The sequence below is a fragment of the Lethenteron reissneri genome, chromosome 69, assembly GCF_015708825.2.
Source record: "Lethenteron reissneri isolate LAM-NWPU_2019-01 chromosome 69, ASM1570882v1, whole genome shotgun sequence".
Classification (NCBI taxonomy): Eukaryota; Metazoa; Chordata; class Hyperoartia; order Petromyzontiformes; family Petromyzontidae; genus Lethenteron; species Lethenteron reissneri.
The window spans coordinates 2,589,821-2,605,010 of record NC_083847.1 but is presented as its reverse complement, the minus strand read 5'-3'; the positions used below and the strand labels follow the sequence as shown (position 1 = coordinate 2,605,010).

The 15,190-nt window shown below is 53.9% G+C and overlaps 1 protein-coding gene across 1 annotated transcript in view; it reads left to right on the top strand.

The window, feature by feature from the left end:
- Positions 1-15,190, top strand: part of LOC133360630 (golgin subfamily A member 6-like protein 2) — a 66,955-nt gene that overhangs the window by 44,431 nt on the left and 7,334 nt on the right. The window contains 1 exon segment of the mRNA XM_061579427.1: positions 5,539-5,818. Within this exon segment, the coding sequence (XP_061435411.1) occupies positions 5,539-5,818 (280 nt within the window).

Below are 15,190 nucleotides of genomic sequence, written 5' to 3'. Positions count from 1 at the left end.
AGCAGTCAAAATGCAAACAAAAAGAAACAACACTGATAATGATATGCACTGTCCTTGAAGTTGATTGGTCCACACCCGAGACAGCTTTTCTTAGAGCCTAGTCTCCATTGGTGTTGGACCAGGTGACGCCAAAAGGCGCACAACTCAATTCAGATGGTGTATTTCATCATCACAGTAGTCTGGATGATGTCTGCAGGCAGGACTGGTGAAAAAAAACCTCTCAAAGATGAGAGGAGCCCTTAGGCCCAATCTAGGATCAGGACTAATTGCTGGGCAGATGCCCTCTCTAATGCGATTGATCTTACTAGCAAAGAACTGATGGAAATCTTTGCAGCACTCTTCAGAAGGAGCAACCTTTATCGACGGACAGTTTGGGTGAATGAAACTGTTGACCATCCTGAACACCTCTGCAGGGGACGGTTCCTTGCCGAGTCAATCCTCAAGGCGACGTACTTTTTCGTCGCCATGAAGATAGCCCGCGTGTTAGCCCATTGACAGGCTCGTAGAGTTGATCTGCGCCAGCATCGTTCCATTTTCCTAAGTTCTACTTTCAGGCTCTGAGGTCTCTGGTGCTCGTGGTAACTTTAGCATGAAGACAGTGGCAAGCGGCAAGGTCATCGATAGCAGATCAGAGCACTAAATTTTACTTCTAAAACCAATCGTTGATGGTACCACTGTCACAGTAAGACTAAATGTGGGCCGACAAGGCAACAGAAAATCCAGAAGGGGCTGTTAGCTTTTTGGGCCGAACCCAGCTTCCCTGAAGTCCCCCAGAATGTTGGAGAGGGGTGGGGAGACCCTTGAACTCAGCGTGGATCACCGTGTGATCAGTCCATAGTGCGCACGGAAATTTAATGGCGCCAATTGAGACCCCCTGGTTGAATACTAGGTTGACCGTGTGGCCGTGATCATGCACTGGACCCTGTATAAACTGAATAAATCCCATGGAAGCCATGGTATCCAAAAGGTCTGGAGCCAAACTATCAGATGGGTCATCCATCCATGTGTTGAAATCTCCCAGCACAATTCTGTGAGGGAATTACAGGGAGAAGGGCGAGGTCACCTCAGACAGCTGATACGTAAAATCACCTTTGCATCGAGGTGGTCTATAAACCAGGGTGAGATACAGGCCCTGGTTCTCATTCAGGGGGCAATGCACGACCATGTATTCAAATGACTCCACTTTGGGACCAGGGCACATCGCGCAGATATAATCGGTCTGAAAGATCACCGCCACCCTGCCACCTGTCCGTTTACCCATCTGGGACTAAATCAGCCAAAGGTTGGTCGATTCCCGGTCGAAGCCAGGTTTTGATAATAAAAGCTCGATGGGGACAGCCCAATCTTGTCACGGACTAAAGGGGCACATCGCGTGACCGACCTGGCATTCAGTAGGCATAAGCTTCAGTAAAGGCTCTTTGTTACTCCCGATACCTCTATTTTGCAGCTCAGTGGAACGTCGTTTTGGTATATTTATTATAACCCGAGGTCAACGGGGAAGGGCATCTGGGATTCTGGATCTGAGGGTCCGATGCAGACGTGAGACTACCGAATCTTACGGGTAGACAATGAATTGGAACCATCAATCCTAACTGGCTCCCAGATTTCAACCTTCCCACAGGCCTCTTCCGTCCACCAGTCCACCTGAAATGTGTCAGTGTGAAGGGGACAGAGGCTCCTAAGGTCATGAATTTAGTAGCACATAAGTCACCAGAGAGGCAAGACTCAAAACACTGAAGTATACGTGAAAGGGTGTAAACCGCTATTTGCTTGAGTTGCAACGCCTTAACATGGCTCATGCCTCCCTGGTGTTGTTCATACACCAGAAGCCCAGATGATGAGACAAATTGAGCTTCACCACGATGTACTGGGCACAAGCCACAATGAGCAGGTCACGGGCCGAGATGGGCAGGTGCAGTGGCTAGTTGGACAGGCAGTAATAGTAATGTCGTGTCCTCCTCTGCGTGTGTGTGTGGCGCACACACTCATTTGGAGTACAGCCCGGCCTAGACGGCGTCGACCGAGACGGCCAACTCCTGTCCGGCCGCGCAATTATCGTGCGAAGGCAGCGAAGACAACAGCGACGACGAGACGAGTCCACTCCCAGAACTGGCAGCCCAGAGCACTCGCTCTCCGCTGCTTTTATTCTCCTCGGCGCGGCCTCCTGGCTCCGCTCTCGCTCTGTCCTGGCTCCACCCTGGCCGCGCCTCCCTTCTCGAACCCACCAGAGGCTTCCAGGGGCCTCCCGATGAGGTCTTCCGTTACCCTTGCCCCAGTTCCTCCGCCCTGCTGGCACACAGCCGTGTACATGCTCGACGGCGTGAGTACGCAAACTGTCCACCGCAGTTGCCGCTGCTGGACAGCAGTCGGCGCTGTGTCACTACGGTAGCACTGCCGCATCCACTTCAGGATGAAAGAGGCTGAGCTTCAGCTCGGGAAAGCTGGGTGCGGGCCGCAGGGGGTTAGTCATAAGCAGGAACATGCGGGCGGTCATCCTGTTGTGCCAATCAGGTGATGAGACAAGCTTAGCTTAGACAAGACAAGCTGGTTGTAGTGCTAGGACAATCAGATCGTGGTTAATACTGAATCATCAATCAAGAGATGAGATGAACTGGGTTTGAATCAAGGTGCAGTTCAAGCAGAACCAGGGAGCAGCAGCAGCTCAGTTTTCCTGAGAGCAGTAGCTCAGGCAAGTCGAAGGGCCACAGGGCATAGGTAGGCCCAGTGACAAATGTAAAACTAACCTAAATCTCATAAAAATGCAAAGCATCTACGATGTTAAAATCAAGGAAGAGTGAATAATAGGCGTTTAATAAATATGAAATAGCTTTTAAGAAAAACAAAATGGTTTAAAATACATGGTATACAGGAGCACCCTGGGGGCTCCTTCCACCATGGAGAGCACATACAATCAGTTGTGACTCCCAGGCTACTGTGGACTCGCCTCCCCGTCAATGGGAAGAGAGGGATCGTGGTGGTCGCTTACACCCGCACAGACGATGAACATCAGTGGAGGGATGGCAGGCAAGGCTGATGAGTCAGATTTTAATGCCCTATTGGGTCATGATGCAGACACCTGGTCTGGAGTGATTGGAAGGCATGGGTGAGATCAGCTCAATAACAACATTAGGAGGCTGCTCGACTTCCGTGAAGCCCATGGGCTTGTAATCACCAACACGCTGGTTCCACATCGGCGCATCCACACAACATCATTGATGCATGCCAGCTCCAAGCAAGAACATCTGCTGGACTAGAAAGTTGTGGAATAGCGAATGCGGGCCCACGTCCTTGACACCAGGATCTACTATGGAGCTGATTTTTTTTACTGAGCATCAGCTTGTCATTTGTAAGATGCGCCTACTATATTTTCACTGTGGTGGCAAGCATCCATCAAGGACCCCACTCAAACCCAGAGTGGCCTGGTCTCGGCTTGCTGATGAAGGTTACAAGCAAGAATTTCATCATCGCTTTGAAGTGGAGTTGGCATCCCCTCCTGACACCGAGGAGAAATGGGTGAGGTTCAGGACTGTGACTCATGCGGCTGCTATGGCTGCATTAAGCACGCAGTCTAGACCTCCCCAGAAACTCTAGCTCATGGAGGAAGTGTTCCGGCTAGTTAAAGTAAGCGGCAGGTCCACTCCCACCGTCGACAACATCCCACGTCCAAGAACGAGGAGGCTTGCCGCAGCTTTCGCTCGGAGGTTTGGAGGTTCAGAGAGCTGTGCCATGCCGTAAGGATGAGCGGTGCTTACGAGTTGTTGAGGAAATGGAAACCTCCGTAGCATGCTGTAACACCATCAAGAAGTGACTTTCAGCACCACACCTCTCAACATCCTTCAGGGCAAGAACGGTGATCTGATCTTCAACCTCCAAGAGCAGGTTGGCGGGTTTGCTGAGCATTTCCTTGATGTCTTGGGGCAACTGAAACCCCTTGGGTCAAGAAACATCAGAGGGAAAAGCGGGGCTGACCCTGCTGGTGCTGCTGTGGTGCCTCAACTATTGGAGGAGGAAGTCGTTGCCCCTTGTGAGTGGATCGAACCGACAGCCCCAACCACGTGTCGTCTATTCAGCGCAACCAGAGAGCCACGATCGCAATCGAACTGTTTGGACTCGAGGAGGAATCCGATGATCTGTGAAGCTCTTTTTGCACAGATGTCTGGGAGTGGACCGAGCACCGCGAGGAGCAGCCGCCCCCTCCACGGCGGCTAGGAGATGTCAACTCCCTCGTCTGGTATACAGGAGGTTGTGGGTTCGACCCCGACCCAGCCGCCTGTATATTTGGAGTTTGCATGTTCTCCCTTTGGTTCCTCCGGTTTTCCCAATGTGGGGTCGGCCCGTTCAGGGGTACAGCGGATATGATCTCGTGGCCAGGAACTACACCCACGGGGGGCGGGGGTTCGATCCCGACCCTGACGCCTGCTGCTGCTGTATATGTGGAGTGTGCACGTTGTCTCTCCCCGTGGTCATGTGACAAGCCACTTCGTTGTGTTGGGGGTGTGCCATCCTCATGGCCGCCGAGGGACTGTCAACCACCCCACTCGAGGACCCAAATCGGTTTAATCTGAAACCCGAAAACGGAATCGGAGAATTCAGAATTTGTGTTGAGACTAGAGGAGGATTCCGATGAGCTACAGATGTCCAGTTGGGGCTTGGGTGTAAGAACATCCCAACAACAACAACAACACGATAGGCGTGCAAAGTACAAGAAATGTAAACAAATCACCCAAACATCATTCAAATGCAACCAAACCATCCCGGTCCTACCAGGCAAAGCCCATTGGCATTGCTGCTTCATTGGCACGGTTGGCTTCATTGGCATTGTTGCTGCAAGTGGCGTTATTGTTGCATCCCCCCCTATCCTCAACTCTCTCAGCCTCCCACTTCCCCCCACCCCCCGTCCAGCTTCACGTCTCCATCTCATAGCCTGTCTTGCTGTGGTTTCCCCACCTGATGATGATTGCTTGTGTTGCGCCCGAAACGTCGTGATTTAATTTATATTATTTTCTACCCCACGTGATTTTACCGAAAGAACCGAAGAGGATGGATCTCTGCAGTCATGGAAACTTCACATCTAGATTCCCACTCGGGTATTAACTTAGTTTTCAGAAGTAACCTGGTTACCACAAATGATATCTCAACAAAGCGGCCCATCGTAAGAAGTTCAACCTCCGTACACATCTTGATGTTGTTGATGTTGTTGATGTTGTTGATGTTGTTGATGTTGTTGATGATGTTATTGATGCTGTTGATGTTATTGATGTTGTTGATGATGTTGTTGATGTTGTTGATGTTGATGATGTTGTTGATGTTGATGATTTTGTTGATGTTGTTGATGTGCGATTCGTCACGTTAACAATGTTCATTGCCTATGGCCGTCGAGGTTGTTTGAGCAAACAAACAAAACGACAACACCTCCGATTAGCACCGTCGTCTACGTACGGTGTGAAAGAGGTCCCAACGCACGCACGCACGTCGACGGTGTTGATGTTGCCGTCGCGCCGTGTAACGCCGACGGTGTCGACCGCTGTGGCCGCTCAGGTTCTTTGAGCGCCGTGGACACGACGACGGCGGCCCGCGAACCTTCAACGACATCCGCCGCCTCTACGACTCGCAGCCGGCGTCCTCCACCGTCACCACCACCACCACCGCCGCCGGCGGAGCCACCACCACCACCACCACCAGCTACTCTCGCGCCCGCAGGGGGGCGGCCCTGACCGCAACCACCACGATCGCAACCACCACCCTCCGCTCCAAATCCAGCTCGGATGATGTCAACAACATCATCAACAACAACAACATCACCAGCAGGAAGCCGCGGGTGAGAAAGGGGTGGTGATGGTGGTGATGGAGGTGATGGTGGTGGTGGTGGTGGAGGTGGTGGTGATGGTGGTGATGGTGGTGGTGGTGATTGATGGTGGTGGTGGTGATTGATGGTGGTGGTGGGGATTGGTGGTGGTGGTGATTGATGGTGGTGGTGGTGATGGTGGTGGTGGTGCATCTGCCAGACATCTCAGTCGGTCAACGCATGGCGCCTGACCTCCTGCCAGCAGTGAGCCTTGAACACTTCATGTGCCCTCAAAGTGCACCTGGCCTGGCACAAGCCCTGTGGTGATGTCACCACCACTTAGTGGTATTGGATGGTGGTGGTGGATGTTAGGTGCTCGCTAACAGCACTTGCCCCAACGGTCTGTTGAGACTATGCGGGGGATCTTTGTCTTTGGTGGTAGAGGTGATGGTGATGGTGCAGATTATGATGGTGGTGATGATGGCTATGGTGCTTTTGATAGTGGTGGAGGTTGTGGTGGTGTTTGTGGTGGTGGTGATGTGTCTGTGTGTGCCTCTTGTACTTCCCAATTAACCACCATGAACACACCAAAACAACTCGTCACGGTGGCTATGAGATGTTAACTACCTCGCCTGGTACGCAGGAGGTCGTGGGTTCGATCCCGACCCTGACACCTGCTGCTGTATATTTGAAGTTTGCGTGTCTCTCTCATCATCATCATCATGGTGGCTAGGAGTTGTTAACTCCCTCGCCTGGTATGCAGGAGGTCGTGGGTTCGATCCCGACACTGACGCCTGCTGCTGTATATTTGGAGTTTGCGTGTCTCTCTATCTCTCATCATCACGGCGGCTAGGAGATGTTAACGACCTCGCCTGGTGTACAGGAGGTCGTGGTTTGAATCCCGACCCTGACGCCTGCTGCTGTATATTTGTAGTTTGCATGTCTCTCTCTCATCATCATCACGGCGGCTAGGAGATGTTAACTACCTCGCCTGGTGTGCAGGAGGTCGTGGGTTCGATCCCGACCCTGACGCCTGCTGCTGTATATTTGGAGTGTGCGTGTCTTTCTCTCTCTCATCATCACGGTGGCTAGGAGATGTTAACTACCTCGCCTGGTCTACAGGAGGTCGTGGTTTGAATCCCGACCCTGACGCCTGCTGCTGTATGTTTGGAATTTGCATGTCTCTCTCATCATCATCACGGTGGCTAGGAGATGTTAACGACCTCGCCTGGTCTACAGGAGGTCGTGGTTTGAATCCCGACCCTGACGCCTGCTGCTGTATAGTTGGAGTTTGCGTCTCTCTCCCCGTGGTCACGCGGATTTTTTCTACTCCGGGTCCCCTGGTGTTTCCCTCCACATTTAGCAGCAACGTGCGTTCAGGGTGTTTGGCTGCGGTTATAAATTCCTCGCGACGACGACTACAATTATTAGCCACTTTGTTGAGCGATAATTTGTGGAAGGTGTGCCATCCTCAGTGCCCGAGGGACTGCCAACCACGCCAGGTCGCTTCTGAATAAGTAATATGGAATGTACCGTACTAGTAATGGCAAAACTCCACGACTCCAGGAAGTGGCCCTGAGGCTTGCCCACAGCGTAAGGGGCCGTGGTGATTTACAGCCAACGTCAGTTGAGCATGGACGATTAGACCCAAGGCGAAACATGACATGTAACAAAAAATGTTTAAATTTTTTTTATTTCTAATGATAGAATGTAGTATTGTCATCGGTATGACATAAGTATACCAAGTTTGCAGTCGATACCACATTGGGAAGTGGGTTAAATTGAGTTACAAGATTTGAGGATACAACAACAGACAGAGTGAGTTCATAAAAAAGCTACGTAGCTAAGTGGGCCTTAGCTCGTCAAATAAACGCTTTAGTTTTAGTTTTCTTGCTGTGGTTTATCACACTTGATGATGATTGCTTGTGTTGCAGTCGAAACGTCGTGAGAATTTTATTTAATATTTGTAATATTTTATTATTTCCCTTCTACGTGACTTTACCGAAAGAACCAAGAAATTGAACTTTTCCAGAACCCCATGGTTTTCACGTCTTGCTGAGCATTGATGTTGAGGAATTATTGGGGGGGGGGACCCCCTTGGCTCAGATAACATATTTGAGCCTGCCGGGAGCTGCCGTGCCTCAAATACTGCAGGAGGTCACCGCTCTCTGCGAGTGTTTGGGCCGATGGTGGCACCTGTTGAGGTACAAAAGGCGATCCGGAGTCTTGCAACCAGGACAGAGATGACTCCCCAAGACGAACTGCTGAGGGAGGGTAGCATCTGTGTGTAGACTGCCCTCAATGACAAATACAACCGTCTGGACCGCAGGACGGGTTCCGCAGGATTGGACGGATGCCCTGGTGACCCCCGCTTTGAGAAGGGGGACCGCACAAACTGTAACAACTACAGGGGCATCTCACTCCTCGGTGTGCTGGGAAAGGTCCTGGCAAGGCTTGCGGAGCCCCAATGTGGTTTCAGTCTGGGGTGGTCCTGCACGGATGCCATATTCTCTTTGTCTACTGTAGCAAGGGTGTAGGGACTTTAAACACTACCTATCTCTCTGTTTTATCGACATGGTTCAGGCCGATGATACCATTGATAGGCCTGGGCTCTGCGTTATTTTTGTGCTTTGGGAGTCCCTGACTCTCTGCTCACAATCATTAAGAACCTTCATGATGGTGAGCAGAGCCCCGGGTGAAGTTGCGTGGTCAGAAGTCGGAGCCATTTCCTGCTCATTTTGGCTGTGACAGGGATGTCATCTAGCTCCCCACATAATTTAACATCGATTTTGATCACATAGTTCGAGAAACTATCCATTGTTTTACCAGAGGAATGTCCACCTGGTACAGAAACAATGGGAGGCTGATCTATGCATGGGTGCAGTCAAGGGGTAGCTCCCTATTGGTCAACCATGTTGTGTTTGCTGATGATCTGCTCACTCTGAGATGGAAATTCTGCCGCTTAACCTTGAACATGCCACTGAGAGGTGGGGCTTTTCCTTCATCCGCTCCAAATCGAAGCACCTGCCTGGGCATTATACGCCATCAAATACCTCTCCGCCCACCGAGTGACAGTGCAGGTGTGGAGCGGTTTCTCTCTCCCGATCAGTCGCCCGGCATTATCTTTTCATCACCTGCGTAATGCCATGTGGCAGCTACCTGCTCTGTCTACTGGGGAGCCTCTTTCCTGCCAAGGGCCATTTGGATATTTATAACAACATTCGCGGGCCATGCTAAAATTATCAACTTAAAAATTAGCCCGTTATATTTGGTCAAATATTTAATTAACTCGCCCCTAATGCGATGGCTGGAACCACTTCTCTTTGGCGAGGCGTGTGTGATGTTAGCCGGTGTTGATGATGTTGCTGCTACTCGCAACTGCTTTTCCAGGTTTGCTCCTGCGGTTGCCTTGGCAGGGCCAGGCCAAATGATTTCTCGGGCCTCATATGTCCCGTGGGCCGGACGTTCCCCACCCCCTGGTCTAATGGAACATCTTTGCTAATTAGAGACATTCAGACTAGCCTGCCTACTATCCATCTTGTTTTCACCAGACTGGATTGTGTGAGGAGCTCGCAAATCCTCGATAGATCTGGACACGGTCCCATCAGTGAGCTCCTCTGACAGGCTGGGTCATGTAGCCCGCATGCTCAACCATCGCATGCCCAAGCAGCTTCTGTTTGGCCAGATAGAGGTGGCTAAATGGGCACGGCATGGGCTAGAGAAGAGATGGAATGATGCGGTACAGGAGGATGTGGAATTTGCCGATGACTGGTACCAGCGGTGTCAAGATCGGCCTTTGTGGAGGAGGCTTGTGAAGGACGCTGCTACTGGGCAGTTGGAGGCAGTCGCCCTCCAACAACAACGGAGGGCAGAGGAGCGACGCTCACAACAACGAGCGGAGCGCCCGGTGGCTAAAACACAGCGAGTGGGCACAATATTGGGCACAAGTGGTGCATCTGCCAGTCATCTCAGTCAGTCGACCAATGTCACCTGCTGGGTCTGTCCTGTGACCTCCTGCCAGCGAGCCGTCGGTACTTCTCGTGGCCTCAAAGTGCACCTAGCCTGGTACAGGTGCCATGGTGACGTCACCGCCACTTTAGTGGTGAATACCAATTGTTGTTGATGATCGTGATTTTAATGAATATAAACACTGACTCAATCACCCACTTGCACACTCATTCACCCGCTCGTTCAATCATCAATCATTCACCCATTTACCCACCCACTTCCCAATTCCATCACTCTCCCATTCCCTTATCCATCCACTTACCCACTCACCAACTCTTCTCGACTATTCTGCTCACCCACCCACTCTCGCTCACCCACTCACTCACCCCAACACGCATCTACCCAGTTCTAATCCACCCACTTTCTCACTCACCCATGTATCCACTCACCCACCCACTCATCCACTTACACACCTTAACCAAGCACTCACCCACTCACTCACTTAGCCAATTACTCACTCACCCAACCACTCATCCACTTCACCCCCCTTAAACAGACACTCACTCAATCACTCACCCACCCACCCACTCACTCTCACCCCCTCACTCAATCACTCACCCCCTCACTCAATCACTCACCCACCCACCCACTCACCCACCCACTCACCCACTCACTCACCTACCCACTAACCCACTCACCCACTCAATCACTCACCCACCCACTCACCCAATCACTCACCCACCCAATCACTCATCCACCCACTCACCCACCCAATCACTCACCCACCCAATCACTCACCCACCCAATCACTCACCCACCCACTAATTGCACACGCTCCCACACTCGTCCATCCGCTCACCCACTCACCCACTCACTCACTCACCCTCTCCACTCACTCACCCTCTCCACTCACTGACTTAACTCAACCACTCACTCACTCCCCCACTGAGCCCTCTTACACACCCTCCCTGACTCGTGTCTGCTCTTGTGAGTCTGGGTGTGTCATTGTCTGCAGCTATTTTCATCAAACCGGTCTCTGCACGCACACTACTCACAGAGATACACTCAACGCACTTACACAATACACAGAGACAAAGATCCCCCGTGTTGCCTCTAACAGACTGTCGGGGCAAGTGCTGCTAGCGACCACCTATGAAGGCCGGAACGGCACACGAGGGGGGTGTTCACAGCACCACCCCCCGGCCGCCTTTGTCTCCCCACCCAGTGACGATGTTTACTACGCACCGCACCAGGCAGTCATTTGAGGCTGAGTCGACCTAAGGGAGGCGCAGATAATGGTCACTGGTGTTGGCCGTGAGCGGGAATCGAACCCAGTTTGCCGGGTTCATTGCGAGGTGCGCTAATCACTTCACTCGCACTCCCCACACGCACAGACACACGCACAGACACACTCACAGATACACGCACAGACACACGCACAGACACACACACAGACACACACACAGACACACTCACAGACTCACGCACAGATACACGCACAGATACACACACAGACACACACACACAGACACACACAGACACACACACAGACACACTCACAGACTCACGCACAGATACACGCACAGATACACACACAGACACACTCACAGATACACACAGACACACTCACAGATACACAGACACACACACAGACTCACTCACAAATACACACACAGACACACACACAGACATACTCACAGACTCACGCACAGATACACGCACAGATACACACACAGACACACACACGTACAGACACACGCACAGACACATGCACAGACACATGCACAGACACAGACACACACACAGACACAAAGATACAAAGATGCCCCGTATAGCCTTCACAGACTGTAGGGGCAAGTGCTGTTAGCAAGCACCTATGAAGGCCAGCACGGCACACGAGGGGGTGGGTGTTCACAGCACCACACCCGACCGCCTTTGTCTCCCCAGTGGCGATGTTTACTACGCACCGGACCGGGCACTCATTTGGGGCTGAGTCGACCTCCGGACGCGGTGTGTCTGAAACGTGTTGTGGCCTGCAGACCACACAAGCCGTGGACCACTCACTTCCCTCTCTAAATACCAGTGCTGCTGATGCACAATCATTCACGTTGTCGGAACTTAATACATTCTTTTTCAGGAGGGGAGCATTTAGATGTTAGGGGTTAGGGGTATGAATTTTAGATCAGGGGTAAAGCTTACCAAACAACATCTTCTTTAAGTCAAATATCACGAGTGGAATGCGAATGTCCGACACATAACGGTGCGAGAAATGTTGTCGTCATTGTCCGGGTCGGCTCTGCGGGGGGACCGCCTGGATGACCCCCGCCGTAGCGGTGGAGTGGGGAGCGGTGGTGCAGCGGTTAGTGTAGCGCTGCGCTACGAACCCGACGACCCAAGTTCGATTCCCGCTCACGGCCCACGCCGGTGACAATGATCCGAAACGGTCCTGGGGCTCCCCTAGGTCGACTCAGCCTCAAGAGAGAACCTGGTGTCGCCACTGGGGAGACAAAGGCGGCCGGGCGTGGTGTTGGCCACCCATCCCCTTGTGTGCCGTGCCGGCCTTGATAGGTGCTCGCTAACAGCACTTGCCCCAACAGTCTGTTTAGTCTACATTGGGAGCTTTATCTTTAGTGGTTCCAGGATCCATACTTTCTGAGAACCACCGGTTGAGATGATCGCCACTGATGTCAAGCCGTGGAGGGGCACCATGGGATGTTGAGATGATCGCCACTGATGTCAAACGGTGAAGGGGCTCCATGGAATGGTCCCTGCACCCTAGGGGACGCTTCTTCCTCCGCTAGTCTAGCGCCGTGTTTCTCCAACAAGTTTTTTGGCCTGTGGACCACTCGGCCGATGCAAACATTTGTCTCGATGCAACTCGGCCACCTCGCCATGAGCCCTGGTGACGGACCGCAATCACTTCTCTCTCTCTCTTTAAATGCCAGCAATAGATCTGGCACCGTGTCCGTCCTGTGCGCGCCGGGCTGCATTGGCAGCCAGGGCCTTGTTACAAAGTCCTGGCACTCATTACGCACGAAACAATTGCTTGCCACAAATGATCCACAATGGCCTTGCTGATCTTGTCAAGAAGCATCAAGCATCATCGTGCGAACTCTACTCATCTTCGCAGCAGCAGCAGTGGCTGCTGTCCCTGCAGCCAATCACCTTCCACTCTTCCTCGCGGATTCCAACCGTCCCTCGCTGTCAATCATCCTCAGTCTTCCCGCTCTTTATCGTGTTGTAGTTCTACCTCCAATCCCTTCAATTTCCTAAACCGCTAACCAATCCCCTTGCAGGCCCGTTAAGTTACCAATCAGAGGGCTTGTGTTTACTTCCTGGCTGTCCGTGTCATCACGCACGCCGTGTCCAGTGCCGGATGATCCCAGTAGCACAAGTAGCTACATATGTAGTAGCTACATATGTAGCTACTACATATGTAGCTACTACATATGTAGCTACTACATATGTAGTAGCTACATATGCTACAGTCCCCGCACTTTCAAGGGCCCCGCGCTAAATGCTTTCAAGCTATCAATTCCCGTTCAGTGATTCTGCACTTGCTCTATCACTACAGTACTATACCGCCTTCAACTTTTACGAACGACTGGATGTTTAAGGTTAGCGATTTGCCATTTTCTGGCTGTATAGAAAATGAAAACATACAATTACTTTACTATGCAAGTAAAAAAATTGTGTTTTAATATTCGTGTTTTTTTTTATTTCGGGCCCCTCTTTATAACATCATGCTACAGGCCCCGCACTAGTTTAATCCGGGATTGGCCGCGTCCATAACGTCTGTGATGTCGGCACGGCCACCTCTTCTCCCAAGACGAACTGGCCAGCGGGAGGAGGAGGAGTAGAACAAGCTGGGGTGCACCTTGAGGGCACAATGTGACATTGGTGAAGGTCTCCGCTGTTGGCAGGGGGACATGGAACAGACCCAGGTGTTGTGGTTGATGAACTGAGGTGACTGTCTCCCTCCTCCACCTCCCCGTGTCTCCCTCCCCCCCTCCCCGTGTCTCCCTCCCCCCCTCCCCGTGTCTCCCTCCCCCCCTCCCCGTGTCTCCCTCCTGCCCGTGTCTCCCTCCCCCCCTCCACGTGTCTCCCTCCCCCCCTCCCCGTGTCTCCCTCCCCCCCTCCCCGTGTCTCCCCCCTCCCCCTCCCCGTGTCTCCTTCCACCCTGTCCCCGTGTCTCCCTCCCCCACATCCCCGTGTCTCCTTCCACCCTGTCCCCGTGTCTCCCTCCCCCCCTCCCCGTGTCTCCCTCCTCCACCTCCCCGTGTCTCCCTCCCCCCCTCCCCGTGTCTCCCTCCTGCCCGTGTCTCCCTCCCCCCCCTCCACGTGTCTCCCTCCCCCCCTCCCCGTGTCTCCCCCCTCCCCCTCCCCGTGTCTCCTTCCACCCTGTCCCCGTGTCTCCCTCCCCCACATCCCCGTGTCTCCTTCCACCCTGTCCCCGTGTCTCCCTCCCCCCCTCCCCGTGTCTCCCCCCACCACCTCCCCGTGTCTCCCTCCCCCCCCTCCCCGTGTCTCCCTCCCCCACATCCCTGTGTCTCCCTCCCCCACATCCCCGTGTCTCCCTCCCCCCCTCCCAGTGTCTCCCTCCCCCCCTCCCCGTGTCTCCCACCACCTCCCCCCCTCCCCGTGTCTCCCCCCTCCCCCTCCCCGTGTCTCCTTCCACCCTGTCCCCGTGTCTCCCTCCCCCACATCCCCGTGTCTCCTTCCACCCTGTCCCCGTGTCTCCCTCCCCCCTCCCCGTGTCTCCCTCCTCCACCTCCCCGTGTCTCCCTCCCCCCCTCCCCGTGTCTCCCTCCTGCCCGTGTCTCCCTCCCCCCCTCCACGTGTCTCCCTCCCCCACTCCCCGTGTCTCCCCCTCCCCCTCCCCGTGTCTCCCTCCCCCCTCCCCGTGTCTCCCTCCCCCCCCCCCCGTGTCTCCCCCCTCCCCCCCGTGTCTCCCTCCCCCCCCCCGTGTCTCCCTCCCCCCCCTCCCCGTGTCTCCCTCCTCCCCCTCCCCGTGTCTCCCTCCCCCACATCCCCGTGTCTCCCTCCCCCCCTCCCAGTGTCTCCCTCCCCCCCTCCCCGTGTCTCCCTCCCCCCCTCCCCGTGTCTCCCTCCCCCCCTCCCCGTGTCTCCCTCCTCCCCCTCCCCGTGTCTCCCTCCCCCACATCCCCGTGTCTCCCTCCCCCCCTCCCAGTGTCTCCCTCCCCCCCTCCCCGTGTCTCCCTCCCCCCCTCCCCGTGTCTCCCCCCTCCACCTACCCGTGTCTCCCTCCCCCACATCCCCGTGTCTCCTTCCACCCTGTCCCCGTGTCTCCCTCCCCCCCCTCCCCGTGTCTCCCCCCTCCACCTACCCGTGTCTCCCTCCCCCCCTCCCCGTGTCTCCCCCCTCCACCTACCCGTGTCTCCCTCCCCCCCCCTCCCCGTGTCTCCCTCCCCCCCCTCCCCGTGTCTCCCTCCTCCC